At 38.1% G+C, this 21,883-nt stretch overlaps 1 protein-coding gene across 1 annotated transcript in view; it reads left to right on the top strand.

Moving 5' to 3' along the window:
* Window positions 1-21,883, top strand: part of fancm (FA complementation group M) — a 57,298-nt gene that overhangs the window by 26,252 nt on the left and 9,163 nt on the right. Inside the window, exons 5-13 of the mRNA XM_036592847.1 lie at window positions 3,171-3,302; window positions 3,479-3,611; window positions 3,906-3,998; window positions 4,096-4,188; window positions 5,215-5,411; window positions 6,300-6,506; window positions 6,948-7,188; window positions 9,566-9,720; window positions 10,025-10,183. Coding sequence (XP_036448740.1) covers window positions 3,171-3,302; window positions 3,479-3,611; window positions 3,906-3,998; window positions 4,096-4,188; window positions 5,215-5,411; window positions 6,300-6,506; window positions 6,948-7,188; window positions 9,566-9,720; window positions 10,025-10,183 — 1,410 coding nt within the window. The remainder of the gene's footprint in view (window positions 1-3,170; window positions 3,303-3,478; window positions 3,612-3,905; window positions 3,999-4,095; window positions 4,189-5,214; window positions 5,412-6,299; window positions 6,507-6,947; window positions 7,189-9,565; window positions 9,721-10,024; window positions 10,184-21,883) is intronic.

Raw genomic sequence — 21,883 nt, 5'->3', positions numbered from 1 at the left:
GTATGGGTTGCTCCTCAAAGAAAGTTAATGTAGCTGCGACTTTTCAGTTTAGGCTTTTTTAGTTATGCATCATCAGGAAAAGTGCTCTCCTGTTGCTAGCCTCAATTTTTCAGGTGACTGTCTTGTCTTAACATGCATGGAGTTCCAGTCAAAGCCATTCCATTTAATTAGTGGAAGTGTTTTGAACGCACGGCCCATTGTTGAAGCTTGTTGATGACTGTGCTAGAAAAAGGCATTAATATAATTAAATTCATTGCTTGTATTTGTAAATTCCACACTACTGTTCAAAGGTGTGGAAGTTTCCAATAATATAAAACTAGTTTGGTTTCAGGTTTATGTATAAAATAAACTATTTGCTAATTGTTTGTTCGCATTGTTTGCTTGGTAAAATAAGCCTCCATGCTGTTCATCACAGATGTGAACCACTGATGTGGCTGGAGTGTTGTTAATAGATGCTGTGCGGACAGGAGCTCATGGCTTGGCCTTCACATCACCTTATCAGTCTATTGATTCAGTCCCTCTCAGCCTTTTGTGTGAGCTGTGAGTGTGTAGGTGGCTGCACATCTTCTGGTTCACCCAGAACCTTTCTGAAATGCAAATAAATCTGTGAGTTACCAATGGGTTATGGTTTTTATGATTCTAAATGGGAAAAACAAAAAACCTAAACTTATACTTTCTGTCAGTCTGTTTCTGCATGTGTGAGAATGAGAGCAGTGGAGGCATACTTGGAAAATCACCTCAGGCTTCTGTGTGATGTGTTTCAGGTCATTTAATTAATCTCATTCATGAAGGAGCTTTGTTACTTGCTGTGTTATTATATTTGCAGCTTTTTAGAAATTGCAATTGTTTGTCAGCATACAAGCTATGAGGTGAATATCTGAAACATAATCTTTGTCTGAAATTTTATACAAAGGCTTTCATTGCTGAATCTAGGATAAGGCTTAGCCTCAATAGTCACTACCCTAGTGACCTCTGAAACTGTTTTCGTGTTTCCCTGAACTCTCCAACCTTTTAAGGGACTGTAATAATATTTTGTTTTTCTAGGTCAAGCGATTTGGTTGAAGAAAAAAGCAATTCAGACTGACCATGTCACCTGATCTTTGGTGACCTTTTTGTTTTCAGTGTAATCATAAAGTTACGTAGTGGCTAACTGAAGCTCTAATAGGCCTCACCCATCCCCCTTCTACAAGACTAGACAAGATTGTGTGCAGGCAACAGCACTTAATGGATCAATTTCTATAGAACTAGATGCCTCCATAATTAGGACTTCAGAATGACTTTCAAGTGTTGGAAGTGCTATTTTGTGCGCTGTTGTGTCAACTATGCCATTTGATGTGGTTTAATATTTCAGCATGGAAAGCAGAAATGAATGGCTTGCTGCTTTAGGAAGGAAACCACTGTCCTCCAACTAATCCCTTAATAATAGAAAAGTAGTTATATGGATACAACACCTCCAAGAACAATTGGATAAAGAATGACATCCTAGATTTCCTCTAATGTTAGCTAGCTAGCTAGATTAACGAGAGAGCTTACAAGCTAACAGTGAAGGTTGGGCCCAAAATTATGCTTGGTGTTTAGACTGACAAGTAGTAAAATTTTGCAGTCGAGACTGGAATATGAAACATCATGGCTCAGTGCTTAGTATACTGCAGAAATGCTTTTGTGAATCCCTCGTTAGCCCTCCATATCCCGAAATGTTACATGGGATTATGGTTATCAGAAACACTCTTATTTTTCTCTTCTTTTATTTTCTTTCCCTTCTCATATAAATGAGTTATGAGTGGGTGGACATACTACAGTCCAAAAGAGTGTGTTGTTGAGTCACACTAGACAGAATTAAACCTTCTCCTCAGTGATTTCTATGAGTCTCTAGTCAAAGTGGTGCGGAGGGGAGTGTTTAATCTGCTTGTATAATGATTTGTTTAAAAAAACAAAACAAAAAAAATGTAAAATGTCTTTTTCTCCTTGCACAGCACTTTTTCATGCCTCATTCATCTCTTTTAAACAAAACTGAAATTTCATACAGGTATTGTAATCAGGCTGGTCGGAAGATCATCATCAGTTTAGCACAGTTTCACAGTAGAATCAAGGGGAGGCAAAGACCATGGCTCTTAACATTTGTTACCTGGGAAACCATTTTGCAGAGTGTTGCAAAAAAGACACATGCCTTTGAGGTCAGGCAGATTTGATGTGGATTTGACAGCGACGAGTGGGAGTGTTTTATCAGTAGGTGTTTGAGGTAGATTTGTACCAAAAGCCAACCGTAAGGACAAAAATAGATCATACGGTTTTTAAAATTTGCTTTGTGTATGTGTTTGATACAGGTACATAGGTATTTATGCTTTTGTATGTGTTGAGATAGTTATGTTCTATGTGCAAGATCATTCTGTAAGTCTTATTTCTGTTCATTTTCTGACCATAAGCCAATTGTGTGAATGAGGACTGTTTTACTCTGAACTTTTCCTCTGAGTAATGTTCTTGGCATATTGGCCTTGATTACCCGGGTCACTGTGATTTTAAAATTAACTTGTAAATAAACTTGTCCTGAGATCAGTTTTTCTCAGAAAAGGGTGTAAATGCACGCCTTGCTGAAGGTCACAAAAAATAAGCAGCTGTCATTCAGCCTGCATTCTGTGTTTACTGCATCCAGCATTCAGGCTTAACGTAATGTCCACAGCTTTTTTGAACTTTCATCTGTAACAATGCAGCTGTTTCATCTGTAACAATGCAATTGTTTTTCTTGAAACTCTCATTTGCACATTTTGCTAGATTATTTATTTGAGGATTTTGACAAAATTATTTCTTTATCTTGGTAATATGTGTACTCTTAGACAGTTAAACATTGTGGCTGGTCCTAAAACTTGTCACGACTGGAATGTCATTTTATTTTTACTGTAAAGTATCAGCAAAACATAAAAAGTATTTTAACGATGCCTTTTATCTTTTGTTTATAGGCATAGATTTTATTTTTCGAAACATTTAGTAACTGCAGTTTAAAAATCCATGACTAAGTAGTGAAAAGGAAAATAAATACCTAAATGAATAAGAAAATGACGATTAAAATGACTTGAAGTATCCAGACTTACCTGCTTTGAGGATTAAAAGACCGACATGCAAGACCATTGTGTGCCACAGATGTTGTCTCTACTTTTTTCTTTGCATCTTTGCAGGTTCTAGAGAAGTTCACATCTCGTCTGACCCAGATGAGGGTGCTTAATCATTATGACCTTCACGCTCTCACCAAGTACCAGCTCATTCTGGCGCGGGAGCAGTTCAGATGCAACCCACCACCTCACATCATGGTACAGCATGCTACATGCCAGAGCTCAAATTGGCTAATCAGTGTTTTTCCTGAGAAATTGTTATAGTCAAGTTGAAATGTTGAAAACTAGGAGACTATTTGCATGAGTCTGAAAAAAATGACTGGTGGTGATAAATAAGCCTGCATTGAAATTATGTTTGTCTCTTGGATGAACAGGGTGCACAACATGGTGTGCTGGAGGGAGATTTTGCTATGTGTATTAGCCTCTACCATGGCTATGAACTTCTGCAGCAGATGGGCCTTAGATCTCTTTTTCTGTTCACACAGAACATCATATTGGGCTCCAAAGGTACTGGCTACATTTGACCATTTAAAAAAAATATTTTGGGATTTTCATGACTCTGTGCCTGGAGTCTAGTCTGAGCCTCAGATGTGCTGCCCACAGAGGAATGGAAATCCTCTGATAGATATGTTGCATGCTGAGATAGCCACTACTATCAGATGCCCTATTCCTGTAAAAGTATGTGGTTCGTGGCCACCTGAGTGTTAAATTAATTTATTTTAAGTGTTTGTTTTGATTTCTAGTTTTGAAAATTCATAGGCAATATACAGTAGTGACTGATATTTTTTTATGTATTTTCAGAGTCCTCTCGAGCCAGAAATGAACTGCAGCACAGCCCTGTCTTCATGGCACTTTACAGAGATATGGAGGACATGTTTCTCGCACTGACCAAAGGTACCTGCTTCCACTGTCATTGTTTTATGTGAACTTTTCTTTTAACACCATTGTTAGTTATTGCAAGGGACTGATCAGACTTGTTTTCCGTTTGTAGGGCCTAATGAGCAGTATTTTTACAGTCACCCAAAACTTCAGAAATTGGATGAGGTTGTACAACAGCACTTCAGTACATGGTCTGAGAACTCAGGTGAACTGTACCACTTGTCATTGTGTTATGATCTTTCCATTTCTCATGCTCATAAATAACATCATTTTATGTCAAATTTTTAATACTTTTCTTCTATTGTTGTATATTTCTTTGTGAACATTGCACTTTATATGCATACTAGCACAGCTGATTTCTAATCTAATGTTGTTCCTTGTAATACATCACCTTTGACACTCAAAACACTTAACCAAAAACACTATATTTATCTTTATTTTAACTTTCACAAAAGTTTTAAAAAAGGGACAGTATGTAAAATACTATGAAAGACAAAAAGCAGCGTGTAGTGAATTCCCATAGTACACAGTAAAAAAACATATTTGATGTTTTACTGTAACTTTATTTATTTAATGTTTTGTATATTCTATGCTCATTCTAAATTGGATGCCTGCATTTTAGTCACACTTGATAATCGTTTGGGGACCGAAGACACCAGTTGATAATGTTTTATAAGCAGAATTTTAGCCATTCTTCTATTACACAAGTCTTGATAAAGCAGCCATGCTGCTGTAAGACATACAGAATGTGGCTTTGCATTGTCCTTAATAATGAAATAAGTATGGACATTCCTGAAAAAGACCTTGTCTAGAAGGCATTATATTTTGCTCGTAAATGTCTATATGTCTTTCACTGTTAACCGTGTCTTCAGAGATGCTCATGTCTTGGGTATTAATACACTCCTATACCATGACAGCCCCTTGCTTTTAAACTTTATGCTGGTAGCAATCTGGAGGGTCCTTTTCTTCACAGTGTCTATTCATTTTCACAGACAGTCTGAAAGGTTGACTTGTCAGACCACAATACACATTTCTACTGTGCACCAGTCCATTTCTAATGTGAACACCATGGTCTTAACTTGCTTTTGTGGATGCAGAGACTTGTCAGAGTATTCCAGAACCCATTTGACACTATCTCTAATGATAAATCCCTTGTGGGCATGCCCTGTCAGAATATACTCAAAAGTGAAATTAAATAATAGGTTTTATACATTTATTTGTTTTGGCTTAGGCAGTTGTCCAGACTCTGGGAACATCTCAGGAGGAATTAACACAAGAGTGATTATTTTCTCTTCGTTCCGTGAGAGTGTTCAGGAGATCGCGGAGATGCTTAACCGCCACCAGCCTCTTATCAGAGTTATGACCTTTATGGGGCAAGCATCGGCAGGGAAGGGGGTCCGAGGGTTCACTCAGAAGGAGCAGCTTGAGGTAATTATTAGAGCCATATGCATTGCATTTACCCGTATGCAGTTCAAAATTGATACTAAAAGCATTAGGCAAATCATGTTATGCTAATTATGCTGTGAATATAATTAGCACAACATGACATGAAAAAGCACACAACATGAAACACATACATAACTTCAAAAATGAATTACTAAATGGGTATAAAAAAATCATAACAATAATCATACTGTCATCCACACTTTCAGTAGTTTCTGAAACATTATTTGTTGAAAGCTAGCCTAACATGACCATGGGTTGTCAGCTGAAATAACTCAAATGATTATTTTACAACCAAAAACAGAGTAAGAGTGCATGCAGCCGGGAGTGGACATGATGACAGGTGTTCTCACTCGATGATAGGTCAGGGTGGTGGGAGAAAAAGAGAAAACAGGCTAAGACATTACTAGTTAGTATATTTTTTCCTGCCACTGGAACACAGACAAGGTTTAGAGGTGGGTGAAAATCACTACACTTTAAACAATATTTTAAACATTAATATAACAGCAAACAACTCATTTTTATGTAAAGATATAGTGGAGTTTTTTTTTTTTTTTTAAACCTGGAAGGGATATTAGAGATTGAGTTGAATACTTGTATTAGGTTTTATTAAACTAAAATAAATTAAAATGATTAGGATTTAATCATACTAAAATGTCTCTACAATATTGTTACTGATTATTTTTCTACCTTTTTTATTATTATTCTAATTCATAACATGGGTTGTACTGTGAATTTACATATGTAATTAATCTAGTTATCCAATCTAAGATTCATGTACTACATGAACATGTCCTAAGATTTAACATGTACGACAGCAAATTTCTATTTGATTTGATTTCTATTTACACTAGCGTGCGCGTCTACCCATAGGTGGTGCATCGGTTCCGAAATGGTGGCTTTAATGTACTGGTGTCAACCTGTGTGGGTGAGGAGGGTCTTGACATTGGTGAAGTAGACCTCATTGTCTGCTTTGATGCACAGAAGAGTCCTATCCGTCTCATCCAGCGCATGGGCCGTACTGGGCGCCGCAGGCAGGGACGTATAGTGATCATACTGGCCGAGGGGCGGGAAGAGCGAGTGAGTAGCACTTATTTTGGCGCAATATTGATCCTCATCATTTTATATTGAATTTATTGAATTTGTATTGCCATAGTGACAGTCATGCTTACTTACTGAATTACAATTATGTGTTAGACCAGTGCCTGTATCTATGCTTTATGTTACCCATGGGCTAACGTATAACAACAGTGATGAGAGCAATCTAACGTCTAGCATTTTAGATGTAGTTTAGCAGTTCCTGTCTTTTGACTCATCCTGTATAGTTTATAATAGAAATATACAGGCCTTTTTCTCCTCACCTGCTCTGTTCATAGTGGGCATGTTGCTATTTTGACTATTGTTTTGTTTTTTTAGGTGTTTAGGAGAACTTTAGTGCTTTTGCATCTTTTGTGAATAAACAGTTTTTAATCTTTTTGTGAACATTTTTTTGCCTTTACAATCACCGAATCTGCTTCACAGACCTATAACCAAAGCCAAAGTAACCGGCGTAAAGTGAATAAATGCATCACAGGGAACAAGCACAGCTTCCAAATGTTCCCCCACAGCCCCAGGATGCTACCAATTGGTGTCACCCCCACCCTGCACAAAATGCACATTACCTGTGGTAATTTTGAATCCAAACACACTAACCATGGCTCCATCAAGGGCAGGCAATCACTCCCCAGGGACACATTATCACTGCTCAACCCTCCTGCCCAAGGTAAGAGGCTCAGTATCACCAGACAGTCTCAGTGGACATTGTTTGTAAATCTGTAAGCACATATTTATGGCATATATTTTTATAGAGGTAGTTTTTAATTTGCTTTTGGCTTTTGTTTCTTTTTTTGTTTGGTGTCTGTGTGTGCTTATGTGTGCATATGTGTGTAATTGAGATTTATATATAAACCATAATTACTTTCAGTCAAATGCCAGTGTAATTTGCTGGTTTACTCACTGTTATGTCTCGATTAAGTTGATGCTCTCCCAGCATTACATTAGACTCAATTTGAAAGTGGTCATCATGGATGAGATGCATTATGATTAATAGATGGCAGGGCTGTCTGTGTAATAATGATGGAAGCTAACTTGTTTGTTGTTTTGTTAAGAAATTGCCCCCCTGCGCTTGGACCACAATAAGCTTTTGATGTTCAGTTATCATATTGTAAGAAATTTAATTGTGGTGCATTCCTCATGCTTATATTTTATTAAATTGTTGTTGAACTGTTGAACATTCTTAAAAGGAGATTGGTTTTGATGGAAGTTAACTACATCTAACTTAAAACTTAAAGCCAAACAAAATAAAATGGGTCGAGTGGACATCAACAAACTATTTAGCTTGCCAACTTCAGATAACAGAAGTTAGCTAACATTAACCTTGTTGGACAGAGTTCCTCAGAGATAGTGAACACTGAATACGGTGACCAATTTGATGCTATGTGATGCTATATTGGTAGAGACTTGTTAGTGATGAAGCCACTAACAAGTGCCTTCTCAGACACATCCTTGGTAACATGCTTACACTTAGTAATACATCTTTGGCAACGTGCTCATGTTGAGCCACTTGTGTTTCAGCATAGACAAATCTTATTTATTTCAGCATAGACACATTTTATTTATTGAAGGAAAATTGTACCTGTTCAGTGTTCAGCCCTCCCTGGCCCTATGTGAAAAAGTAATTGCCCCCTTAGCTACTAAATCAACCAGTTAACCACAACCAGTTGACTATTGGGTTCATTTTCACTAGACTTGTTTGTGTTGAAGCCACTTACAAGTGCCTTCTCAGGTACATTCTTGGCAATGTGCAGTACGTCTTTGGCAGTGCGCTCATGTTGAGCCGCTTGTGTTCCAGGCACGATTACTGCCAGACCTGTTGTATCTAAATATCTCTTAAATAGAACCTGTCTGGCAATGTGAGACAGGCTGGACGTTCTCAACAAGTAGCACATGATGCCATGTTCTAAAGAGATTCAAATACAGATGCGAAACAAAGTCATTGAAATCTGCTAGTCCAAAAAAGGTTCACAAAGCCATTGCTAAGGCTTTGGGACTCCAGCAAACCACAGCAAGAGCCATTATTCACAAATAGAGAAAACAAGGTACAGTGGTGAACCTTCCTAGGGGTGGCCGACCTACCAAAATTTCACCAAGAGCGCATCAATGACTCATCCAGGAGGTCACAAAAGAACCCAGACGAACATCTAAAGAACTGCAGGCCTCAAAGGCCTCACTTACCTCAGTTAAGGTCAGTTTACACAATTCCACAATGAGAAAGACACTGGCATCCATAGGAGAGTTGTAAGGTGCAAACCACTGCAGACCAAAAAGAACACAAAGACTGGTTTTGTATTTGCCAAAAAAACTTCTAGATGACCACCACACTTTTGGGAAAATATTCTGTGGACTGATGAATCAAACGTAGAACTTTTTGGATGACGTGGCTCCCATTACATGTGGCGTAAAGCTAACACTGCAACAAAATGAAGGTTTTGGAGTGGCTAGGTCGAAGTCCTGACTTGAACATGTGGCAAGACGTTAAACGGACAGTTCATGCTCAAAAACCCTCCAATGTAGCCGAATTAAAACAAATTTGCAAAGAAGAGTGGGCCAAAATTCCTCCACAGTGACATAAGCGAGTCCTGGAAAGTTATCACAAACGTTTGATTGCTTTTACTATTGCCAAGGGTGGCAAAACCAGATATTTGGTTTTTGGGGGTAATTACTTTTTCACATGGGTGATATGATTTTGAGTAAATCTTTACCTTAAATAAAAGGAATTATCTATATTTATACTCTCATATGTGTGTGTGTGTGTGTGTGTGTGTGTATATTCTCCACAATTTACAGTACTGTTAAAACATGAAAATGCCATTTCACAGTTGACCTGTATATTTTTTCTGTCTTCCTGTGAATAGAGATTTATAATTACTGGCACTTCAAGCCAGTTAAACAAGTGCTCAAGTACCCATGACATCTCATGTAGTTACTGGATTTTTTTTTCTTGTATGTTGCAATCTAGTAAGTTAACTTTAGTATTACATTTGTTTCAGAAAGGCACTGAGACAATGCATAAATATTTGTACTGTGTCCTCTTTCTACAGAAGGTGGTGAGCAGGAGTGTGTGAAAGAGGACAGTTTTCTCAACCTTGCTGAACAAGCTTTGTGGACTTCCACTATGAAGTTGCAAGAGAATGAACCCCAGCCCGTGCTCAGGCAGTCATCTTTCCTGTCCGTCAGTGCAGACTCCCAACCTCATGTATGCTTGCATTTATCTATAAATATATAATGACTTTGGAGCAGAATTTTCTGCTACTAAAATTACTAAATCACTAAATAAATCACTGAAAATATGTAACAAATGTATCTTTCATAGTGCAATTTATTGATGGTTAAAGGAAAAAAATGTGCATCTGCATCCGTATGTCTCAAGTACAGACTTGTAGCTCTTCTGTTATTAAGCATTACAAAAATGATAAATGATCAAATAATGTTTTGGTATGTAAAGCATCCTTTATGCATTTATGTAAATTTTTGTGTTGTATGTGTCATTGTTTTTATAGGAAGTATGTGTACAGAGCCTAGTGAGAGATTTGTCTCTCTGGGAATGGAGACATTGGCAGAATCGGCCACTTCCCACACACAGAGTGGAGCACTCCAGCCGTTGCCTCCATTTCACTACCATCATGGACCTCCTTGACAGGATGAAACTCAGGGAAGAGGTGAGACATAAGAAAGGGTGTGAGGAAAATAAAAACAAACTGATATGAGGGGGACATGGCCAGGTTTTGCCAGTGTGGACCAAACCCACATATCCAAAAAGTAGACTTAACCAGTTCACAGTTTTAAAGCAATAGCTCACAGTAGAAGGCAGTTTACACAGTTTTTTTCTTTACCCCAAGTGTGGTCGAACACCAAAGACATGTGGTGTTTGAAATTTGCTTATTAATTTCTTTTGCCCAGGAGCTAATGTAGCTAAGCTAACAAGTAAAGGATTCCAGCTTTGATACCATAGTATTAAGTGAAAAAGAAGCATATTTTGGCAAACTGACTATATTTAGGGTAAGGGGAAATTTGCATAAATAAGATTTTTTTTTTTCTTTTTTTTTTTAAGCAGTATCTCCTGTATCATATGACCACCTGTTCTGTGAAGCCAGCCGCTGCGACTTTCTCAACAGTGCAGTGCAGTGCAATTATAAATCTGCAATCTTCCATTATTGTTATTTCAAGGACATATGGGTCAAGTAAGAAATGATGCAGTAATTTAAAATGCGCTCACAAAATAGTTTGAAATCTCTTACTTTCATTGGTCCCGTGATGTGTTGGGAAACCACACAGATACTTGACCTGGGTACTGTTAGGATTCACAACCATACTGTGATGTACTACACTCTCTGGTGTAAACACGCTGTTAAGGCCGTTAATCACACAGTGTCGTGGTAGAGCTCAAGTGTTTATGTCGGTCTCCATATCCTAGCAGTAGGGGTGCAACAGTATGCATATTTCATATGCAATAAGTATCATGAATTATTACTGTTTTTGCATCCCAATACATTAGAATACAATAGAATTAGAAAAGAAATGCTAACATAACTTTTTTTATTTATCCTTTATTTATTTTGGTCACCCCCCCCCCAAGATAACAGTGCTACCTAGCAGACAGCATTAATTTGATAGCACATTGTTTCGATTTGGTAAGGGGGTAGCCTAATAGGGTTGTAAATCTTTCACCAGACTTGATTAGATTATATCTCAAATTTCACCATGATTTGATTTAATTATTTTAATACAGTTTGGGAATATTTTCATAAATATTACTGGAAGAAGTATCATGGGATTTATTAAGTAATTATGAGACTTCTCTGGCTCATTTACAACTAGTTTAAAATGCCACAGCTTGATTTTTAACTGGTACAATAGAAAAGAGATCACATCAATCCAATATAAGGTGGCTTTGATTGCTTTTAAGGCATTTTGTGGCCATGCACCTATATATAAATATTGGACATGCTCTGTCTAAATGCTTCTTCAAGATGTCTAAGGTTCATTTATCAATAACTTTTGTTTGTTCCATGGCCTCGGCTTTAAATTAAAGCATTCGCTGTTGGTGTGCCAAAACTTTGGAAAAGCCCACCAGCTGACACTTGTGTCAGTTACACAAAAACACACTGATAACACCACACCACTTCTTAGTCAGCACACACTATTAAACATGCACAGAATTTTATTTGAGAAAAAGAATGAGCACATACTTTAGAATCAGTTATAGCTGATTATAACATTTCAAGATGCAGCTAAATCTCTAACTTTAAATCAGTGCTGCACGATGCACCAGCAAATTTTTAGACCCCTACACCCTTACTGTTGTAATCCCAATGAAATTTGATTAAGCCTTGATTAAGTAGGGCATTGCTTAACTATTGTTAGAATGGCATCCTAACTCCATTTGTGCAGGACTATCTGTACTCAGTGCAGGTGACGCCATGGGGAATCAAGTGGTGTGCACATCATCTTTTTCCCCAGTAATTTTAAATAAAATCCAACTATAAAAGGTAAGGTTATCCATACCAGCGCTGAAAAAATCATTTGGGGCTATAATGAACTTTAAACTAAGTAATAAGTAACTTTAAATTAAGTAATAGGAATTGTATAATATATGGCAGGGAATATATACTGAGCACATGCTGTGCTGGCATTGGTGGACCGGATTTAGTCTGTTTAGTTTAGCATAGTTTGATTGTCTGTATTTTATATTCTTATCATGTTGTTATGCTGTTAAATGCATCATCCTTACCATAGGTTCTTCCACTTCCTTCTTAACACACTGTTCATTTATGTAATATGTCAATTTTATTCAAATATTTCATTTATTTTAAGAGGAATTCTGATTATATAACTTAATTTAAAGTGTGCATTTTTGCCTCTGGAATAGTGTTGCATTTTGTTAGTCACATGTTTGTAATGATCAAAATAAAAATCTAATAAATAAAATACAAACCTCAATTCCATGAAAGTTGGCACAGTATGTCAAATGCATATAAAAACAGAGCAGTGATTTGTAAATCCACTTGGACAAAAGATATTTAATGTTTTATCTCATCAACTTCATTGTTTTTTGAAAAACAATCTTTAATTTTGAAATTGATTCATGCGGTACATTCCAAAAAAGTTGAGTCCAGGCAATTGAAGACTAGGAACATTGTGAAAATATCTGTGATAAAATCATGCTTGGATTTAAGTGGAGCATCTAAGAAAAGCTTAGTCCTTTATAAGGATGGGTAGACCTCAGTCCCTCAGATGGCATTGCATAAAAAAAAACACCATGCTTCTGTCATGGATATCACAACATGAGCTTGGGAATACTTTGACAAACTGTGGTCAGTAAACACTGTTAGTTGCTGTATCCACAAATGTTAAGACTAGACAATATCCAGAAACACAGCTGACTTCTCTGGGATCGAACTCATCTGAAATGGACTGATGCACAAAATATGTCAACAAAGACCATGTGCAGTTGAAAGAATTAACAAAATAATTCTGCTTTCAAAACGGGATCAGTTGTTGTTTTCAGTCCCCAAGACAAAGTATCTTAAGTGTTGTTAAAAAGAAAGGTGATGTAACACAGTAGTAAACATCACTGTTGTCGGAAGAAAACCTTGTATCTCCAAAATGGAAACTCCAGAAGGGAAAAGCATATTTTACTTTTAATGTAAGTCAATGGAACCAGACTTTTTTCCAAGTCATTTTAGGTCATTTTCTTTTAGTCCATTCATCATGAAATTTACACACAATGTAAAGGGCAACGTGAACGTCAAAAAATGGAGATACGAGGTTTTCTTCCAACAACAGCGACGTGCTCCTGTCCCAGCTTTTTTGGAAAGTGTTGCAGGCAAATTTAAAATATCATATATTATCGTATACATATTACATTTATCACAAATCACGGTGCCTCCTTATGCTGTAAATAGGGAGTGTTAGAATAATAGAAATTATCATCAAAAATCAAAGATTGTTTTCAGTAAAATGCATTCTCCCAAACAAGCATGTATCAATCAAGTATCTATCGATAAAAACATATCAGAGAAGGCAAAGTCAACTGTATGGTGCTAGAGTGACAGAAAGCCAAATCAAATCTGCTATGTAGTGTCTTAAGCTGTTATCTTGCCTTCTGGGCTAGCTCATGTAAACAAGTGGTGCCTCCCACCTCAGTACAGGCTCAGTTCCAGCAAACTGATGCATAAAAAACTTAAGAGAATAAAGATTCATTTTTGAGAGCACAAATTCATCTGGAGAAGTAAGAGAAAGGAAAAAAAAATTAGCATTTCAGGTTCCACCCACCACAGTACAGGCTCAGCTTCAGTAACTGACACTCAAAGAGCCTGGTATTGCAGTGACAGCCGGAATCAAACCTGGTTTTATAATGTGTGTGTGTGTGTGTGTGTGTGTGTGTGTGTGTGTGTTAGACTGTTAGCAGTTAGCCACTGTTTTGTGGAGTTTTGTTCAGTATTTCTTGGTTTTAGAAAACCAGTCTCGCAAGCCCACTACAGTGCAGAACAGCATAATATGGCCCTGGGAACCATTTGAGGCTACGGTGACTTAATTTACAACTAAGTGTCTAATTATTGTGGTTTTTAAGGCTTGAAAGAAATATATTAGCTAGCATTGGCAGTGCTAATGATAAGGCTAGGGTGGTAAGACAGCCCTGTGCACCCCATCCTGCTATGCTCTGGCATTAAACAAAATGAATATGTGATGCACTGAACTCAAAATGATGAATAAAAAACAATGTGCTTGAAGTACCTGTAATGAGAGAAAAGAAAACATGAATTACATTGAGTCGACTAAAGATGCAGCTTACCGATAATGAACATTAGACGATTGTTATTATACAACAGTTAGTTCCGGCCACGCAAGCTGATTGGTTGAGAAGCGTTCTAACCGTGCACTTATTTCATCAAATTTTTTTCACAAACACTGTATCACTCCGCTAAGACGCCATTGCTAAGCAAAAAGTTTGACAGCTGTAGAAGACGCTTAAGCCATTTGAACGTTTTTACTTCTTACTTTGCGCACAAACAGAAAATGGATACTTTTAAGATCATATTTGACCTGCAGCCGATTTGGTCAGACTCTGAAGATGAGATTACACTAAATTCCCAAACTGTCATTACCACTGAGCATGCTTTTCATTCGGCAGCTGTGACAGAACAACACCTAAACAACCTGGAATTAGCCAGAAATGAACCGAATACCGTTCGCCAAACGTGTAGTCTCGTCTTCAGAGTCTGACCAAATCGGACTGAGCCATAAAACTGCCGCCATAAAAAACAAAGCTTGCACAGTGGTAATGACAGTTTCGGAATTTAGTGTAGAGCTGGAGAGCAAACTGCTGGCTGTGCAGCAAGTGAGCGGAGTTTGTTACTCTGACGTAGCAATGAGCTGCTTGTTAAGGAACTACAATTTGGCGGAAGGAACTGCTAACATTAAAACACATTAAATGCCATGTTCACGGCCCAATTTATTTATTTCTTACTTTATTTATTTAACTGTTGTATAAAAACAATGGAACACTCAAGGTCGTGTGTTATCACAAATATGTGATGTCATTTCGCGATTCGAACTCCCTCTTGTGTTCTGTTGCTTAAATGAAAAAAGCTGTAAAGAAATGTTCGTAGTGACATACATGCATACTTAGTTGTTGTTCAAGTAAACCAGTATTCTACCTGTTAAACAAAATGGTTTTGCCTAGGCATATGTAGGCAGGGCTACAGGTATATTGTGGGGAGAAAGGTGAGCACGGGAAGTCATTTTGGTGTTTGTTTAGAGAGCCCTTGCGGCCCTCAAACTGCTTTTAACCCTGATGCTATTAGTAACATTGGATTTAGGCAGCTGGGACTTGAGTCACCGGAATTGTTTATTTTTGTAGATTTTCTTTTTAGTATGTGTGTAATTAACAAATACACTGGAGTGTCATAGAATAAGCCTTATGCCTCTTTGCAGTTCTTCAGGGAGGACCTTGGGTTTGGGTTTGTTACCCCAGTGTGCTACAATTAGATTAAAGTTAATTACAGTCTTAAAATTAGCATCTTTAGCACAGACAGTTTTCCTGCCGTTAGCATGCAGTTTTTAACACTCTGTTGAAAATTCATTGCTTAAAAATTTAGAATTATTTTAGGTGTTAGATTTAAAACAGAAGAATGATGCTTTTGAGAGAGCTTTGTTCTCACTGCCCTGTTGCTCAAGTCTGTCAGCAAGGGGAAAAAAAAGTTTTCTTTCCAGGGATAAAGGCCCCAAAATGTTAGCCCTTCTTAAATCCCTTCTTGGGCTACCAGTTAGCCTGGTAATTAGGAAAAGCTGATAAAAAGAGGTAAAAAGGGGATTTGAGGGAATTTACCCCCCACTGCAGGGGGTACAGAATAGTTAAAACTGTGCAGGGCAGGAGTCACCAGAACTGCAGTTGAAAACCAGAGTAGATAGCCTAGTTTTGCTAAACCACCATTGGCTGCATAGCATTTGTCACACAAGTATCAGCATCATTTCAACAACGGGGGAATCATTTACATAGGGTCCAAAAGATATGACTTCTCCTTCTTATTTGAAGTCCTTCTCTAGTCTCTGCAACTGTCCCTGAAACACTTCCTTTTAGCTAACATTAGCTAGATTAAAACGTAGCCAGCTAAGCTTTATATGGCCAGTAGCTGTAAAGCTACAAACACATTCATCCCACGGTATATCATATCACCTCTTCATTTAACCTAAGTCATTACAGTAATATGTGTGACAGCCTGCAGAAACCCTTCAAAAAAGTGAAACTTTCACTTTTTGTAATTTGGAAGTTTTGTTGAGGGGAAAAAAAAGACTCAAACTCAGATATGTTACCTTTTGAATTTTTAAGATACTTTAATCAAAGACAAAGTTAGGACATCTAAATGAGACAATAAATAACAATATTGTACTTGTAACTCCCTGCGATGGACTGGCGACCTGTCCAAGGTGTATCTTGCCTTCCGCCCAATGACAGCTGAGATAGGCTCCAGCACCCCACCGCGACCCAGAAGAATAAGCAGTTTAGATGATTGTGTGTGTGTGTGTGTGTGTGTGTGTGTGTGTGTGTGTGTGTGTGTACGTACTTGTAACTCTACCTGTGGACCTGCTGCAGACCTCAATTTTTTCTAGGTACTGTGCTGTCACTCTCATTACTTAATTCCGTCTCACTTTCACTTTTGGTTTTGGACCAGTTATAAAATAATCACTGATCAGTTATTTTAGTTAATTATTATAGGAGTGAGAGCGCTCAAATATCTGGTGGTATTTGGTTTTATATATAAGTGTTTTTTTTTATAAGTGTTATAAGGCAGGTCAGCTGATAATGGGGCAACACGCACGCATGCACACACACAAAACAACCACCTCTTTCTCTCACACAGCTAAATTTGCAAACAGATTTATATAATAACCTTCCTTTCTGCAGACCGCCACACACATTTAGTCCCAATCAAACTTGAACTGAAGCAAAGACCGTCTAACTTGAACTATTTAACTAACTTTAGCGTTTTATTTACCTAAGCATATTAATGTACGGCAATCAAGCATGTACATAATTTATCACCTTATTTCTACTTTTATGTTTACAGCTTACCTAGCCTTTATTAGCCAATCAGCATATACCTAGCATATCCATTATTTCTTTTGAAATTCTTGTAATTTTTGCTTAGCTTGTTCGGCCATTGATTGATCACCAAAGATTCCAGCTCGCTGCCACGGCAGTGCACACTGAAGCTGCTCCTCCTTCCCTACCATGAAAAAGTTGTTGTCAGGAATCTGGTCTTCGAACCTTTTCCTCCTCAGGTCCTATGCCACCTCTTGTACGTTCCCGTACGTCCTCGGACCAGAGTCTGGGTGGATTCTCATCTTGGCCAGGGGCGTCTGGAAGTAAAAACCTCTTTCTTTCAAGACTTTGTTTATTCTGATATATTCTTTACGTTTCTAGTTTACTTCTGTGGCATAGTCATGATCGAAAGACAGCGTTCATCCCTGGTACTGCATTGTTTTCTGCCAGGCTTTCTTCAAAACCATCTCCTTCACCTTGTACTGGAGTAAGTTCACAACAGTAGATCTTGGGGTTGGTCTGGGCTTGGCTTCGGGGCTAATGCTCTGTGTGCCTGCTGGATTTGCAGATCAATTTTGGCGGGTATGGAGAGCTCAGTTCTCAATAGCTGCTCAACGAACTGAGGCATATAACTACCCTCTACATTCTCTGCTAGGCCAAAAATGCAAATATTGTTGCATCTGCTTCTACCCTCTTGGTCTATCGTTCTAATGGTCCTTTTTCAGCAGGGTTAAGTTACTTTGTATTGAATTTAGACGACGACAACAGAAATCAAAACAACAGAGCTGAACAGAAAAGACAGCAAAATAATGGTGAATGTACAAAGCTAATGTTGAGTTTTTATTCGCCAGCTTCTTATCTGAATTTTCCGTTCCACCTTAAGTTGTGCAGCTGTTACATTCTGGTGCGTAACTGCTGCACCCTATAAGGCGCAAATTCAAATATGAAGCTGCCGCATAAAAAGTCAGCTTCAGCTTTGTGGTAATTTATTTATTTATTTTTTTTAAATGATCAGTTCACCTGGCAAGTTTATCCAGTAAGAGTTTAAGAGCTGAGGGAGGGCTTACTGATGTTGTTGATGCTTTACTTGTTTCTAGCTTATAGAGACTAACTTGAACTTTAACACTTCTCTTGTCTTCTGAAATAAAATAAGCCAAGCATAAGCACAATAATAGATATTTGCCTATGGCTTTTGCACCACTGAATTCTCAAATGTGGCTTTGTAATGAGGGGTTAATGATACTACTACAGTACCCCTTTATGTTGTATACAAAAATTATTTTGTTAATTTTTCTAAGTGACAAGTTAACACGTTACATGTGACATGATTTTTCAGCAAATTTTTGTATAATGTATATTTGGTGATTTTAACACATTGGAAAAGGAGGACATACTTATTTTCACTTTAAAAATCAACAAAACAAGTCATTTGACCAGGCACATCCAGACTTTTGCATATGTAAGGCTGCGTAGGTTACACTTTTTGGGCAATGTCCCGCTCCCAGGCTTCGCTATTGACTGTGACTGTGTGTATCCTCGTGTCAGTAGATCAGTGGTCCGTGTGGTTAGAGAGAGTGATTATATTGGTAGGTTTTCATTTATCAGCCCTCTCTCGTTGCTTCAAATGGCTTAATCTTATCTCATAATTTCAGAAGAGGTTAACTCAGGGAAAAGGGGAAAGACTCAAGCCTAGGATAATATTCGGTTATTTTGATTTAATCTAAAACTTTGTTTTGTCTGTGCATCTAGCTTTATTTTCTTTACTGTCCTTCTCACTGCCTCCCTTCCCCCTTTACAAAAGAAGCAAAGGGCAGACTGGCTCTTCTCGGTCTTACATAACTCTTCTCAGAATAGTTATATAAGTGTAGGAAGCTGTAAGTAGGCCAGGCCTAAGTGGCCTAGTTGTCCATGAATGGGCAATGAAGAGGTTAGTTGGAGATTCTCTCAAATGCTGCCTTTTTTCCCCCCAAAACAAAGACTGATTTATTTGCTATGCATCCTTTTTTGAACAATTAAGTGCTGTTGATGCATCATAGAAAGATAATTCATAAGTGTTTCCAGTCACTGTTGCTGTTTGTCTGCATTTGCCCTCAGTTCCCTGCTTATTTGCAAAGCAACGAGAAGGAGATATTACCACAAAAGGTCAAGTCAAGTCAAATTTATTTGAATAGCACTTTTTACAACTGATGTTGTCACAAAGCAGCTTCACAGAAATCCATTAGACTTTTAACATGTTTTAACATGAAATGTAAATCCTCCAAGTGAGCAAGCCAAGGGTGACAGTGGCAAGGAAAAACTCCCTCAGAGCTGGGGAAGAAACCTTGGGAGGAACCAAGGCTCACAAGGGGGGACCCATCCTCCTCTGGTCAAACTACCTACAAAATTATTATACTACTAATATTAATACTAGATTTGAAGATTGTGACTGAGTCTGAGTCCCGAACATTTTCTGGAAGATCATTCCAGAGTTTGGGGGCTTTGTAAGAAAAGGCTCTTCCCCCAGCTGAAACCTTCTGAATTCTGGGAACTATTAAAAAGCCAGCACTCTGTGATCTAAGTAATCGTGGTGGCTCGTAATGGAAAATAAGCTCTTGCAGGTACTCAGGAGTGAGCCCATGTAGGGCTTTATATGTCAATAAAAGAATTTTGTAATCAATACGGAATTTAACATGCAGCCAATGAAGTGATGATAGAACTGGACTGATATGATCAAATTTTCTAGTTTTAGTGAGGACCCTGGCTGCAGCATTTTGAACTAGTTGAAGTTTACTTAAATTCCTGCTGGTGCATCCTGACAGTACTATGTTACAATAGTCTAGCCTTGAAGTAATGAAGGCATGTACTAATGTTTCTGCATCATGCAGCGATAAGGCGTTTCTTATTTTGGCGATGTTGCGAAGATGTAAAAAAGCTGTCCTAGTGATACTGCCTATGTGTTGATCAAATGATAAATCTGGATCAATCATGACGCCAAGATGTTTTGCTGCTGAACCAGGTATAACTGGAAAGTCAGCAACATTTAAAATTAAATCTGATAATTTATTTCTTGCCACTTTTGGACCCAGAAGGAGAACCTCTGTTTTGTTACTGTTTAGAAGGAGAAAGTTACGCAACATCCAGCCTTTCACGTCTTTTACACAGTCCTCTATTTTCTTTAACCTGTATTTGTCATCAGGCTTGGCTGATATGTGCAATTGCGTGTCGTCTGCGTAACAGTGAAAGTTAATGCCATGGTTACTTATAACTGTGCCTAACGATAACATGTATAATGTAAACAATAGTGGTCCTAAAATAGAGCCTTGCGGAATTCCAAATCTTACTTTTGAATAATTGGAAGATACATCGTTTACCTTTACGAACTGATAATGTTCCATTAAGTAAGATTTGAACCACGATAGGGCTGTCCCTGTGATTCCAACCATGTTTTCTAACCTTTCTAGGAGAATATTGTGGTCTATCGTATCGAAAGCTGCACTGAGGTCAAGTAGCACCAACAGGGATATGTAGCCTTGATCAGAGGCAAGAAGAAGATCATTTGTTATCTTAACTAAAGCTGTCTCAGTGCTGTGATGTGGCCTGAATCCAGATTGGAATTTTTCATATATGTGGTTCTTATGTAGATATGAACAAAGTTGTTGGGCTACAGCTTTTTCTAAGATATTAGATATAAATGGTAGGTTAGAAATAGGCCTGTAATTAGACAATACGCTAGCATAGATCAGAGGTTTAATAACTGCTAGTTTTAATTTTTTTTTTTTTTTTTAATTTTTACCCGATTTTCTCCCCAATTTAGTCGTCTCCAATTCCACCCGCTAGTTAGGACTCCCCCAATCACACGATGCTATCAACGCTAGGAGGGTGAAGGCTAACACAGGCTTCCTCCGAGACCTGTGAAGCCAACCACCGCTTCTTTTCGAGCTGCCGCTCACGCAACGTCACTGGACAGCCGAACGCGCTCGGAGGAAAGCGCCAACCGCCAGTTCTGTTACGTCAGCTAACAGACGCCTGCGCTGACTAGCATCGCGCTGAGTGATGGGGGGAGAGGGAGGGGCCATCCTACCCACCCAGAGAGAGCGAGGCCAATTGTGCTCTCTTGGACTCCCGGCTACGGATGGCTGTAGCATCACTAGGGATCGAACTCGCGATCTCTTGATGATAGGGCCAACACTTAGACTGTTGCGCCACTCGAGAGCCCCAATAACTGCTAGTTTAAAAGCTTTGGGTACATGGCCCAGGCTAAGGGACGAGTTTGCTATAGTTAAAAGAGGATTAATGATAACTGGTAGTACTTCTTTGAGTAATTTTGAGGGAATTGCATCAAGTGTGCAGGTTGTACAATTTGCAGAGGAGATAATCTTCTCTAGTTCTACCTGTGGGAGTGGGTAGAAAGTTTCCAGCCTTTCTTCTGCAACTGCGTTATGTTTTATATCAGCCACATCAGATGACAGCCAAATTGGATTTAATACTGTGGGTTGAATTTGTTGTCTAATATTTTCGATTTTAGTATTAAAAAAGTCCATAAAAACTTCACTGGTGTATGTGAACTACGTCTGATTTCTAATTATGTATTTATACAAGCCAGTGCTTTAAATATTTGTACCTTTAAATTTCCCTTAAAAATTGCATTTTTGACCCGACTATGTGTAGTTTTTCCATCATATATGTATATGTGTGTATATATATATGTATATATGTATATGTGTGTGTATATATATACATATATATATATATGTATGTATGAGTGTGTGTGTGTGTGTGTGTGTGTGTGTAATCCCCACCATTTTATCACATTCATCAAAGTTTGCTCATCCAA

Source organism: Colossoma macropomum, unplaced genomic scaffold (assembly GCF_904425465.1).
Source record: "Colossoma macropomum unplaced genomic scaffold, Colossoma_macropomum, whole genome shotgun sequence".
Taxonomy (NCBI): Eukaryota; Metazoa; Chordata; class Actinopteri; order Characiformes; family Serrasalmidae; genus Colossoma; species Colossoma macropomum.
This window is presented reverse-complemented; position numbering and strand designations above follow the sequence as displayed.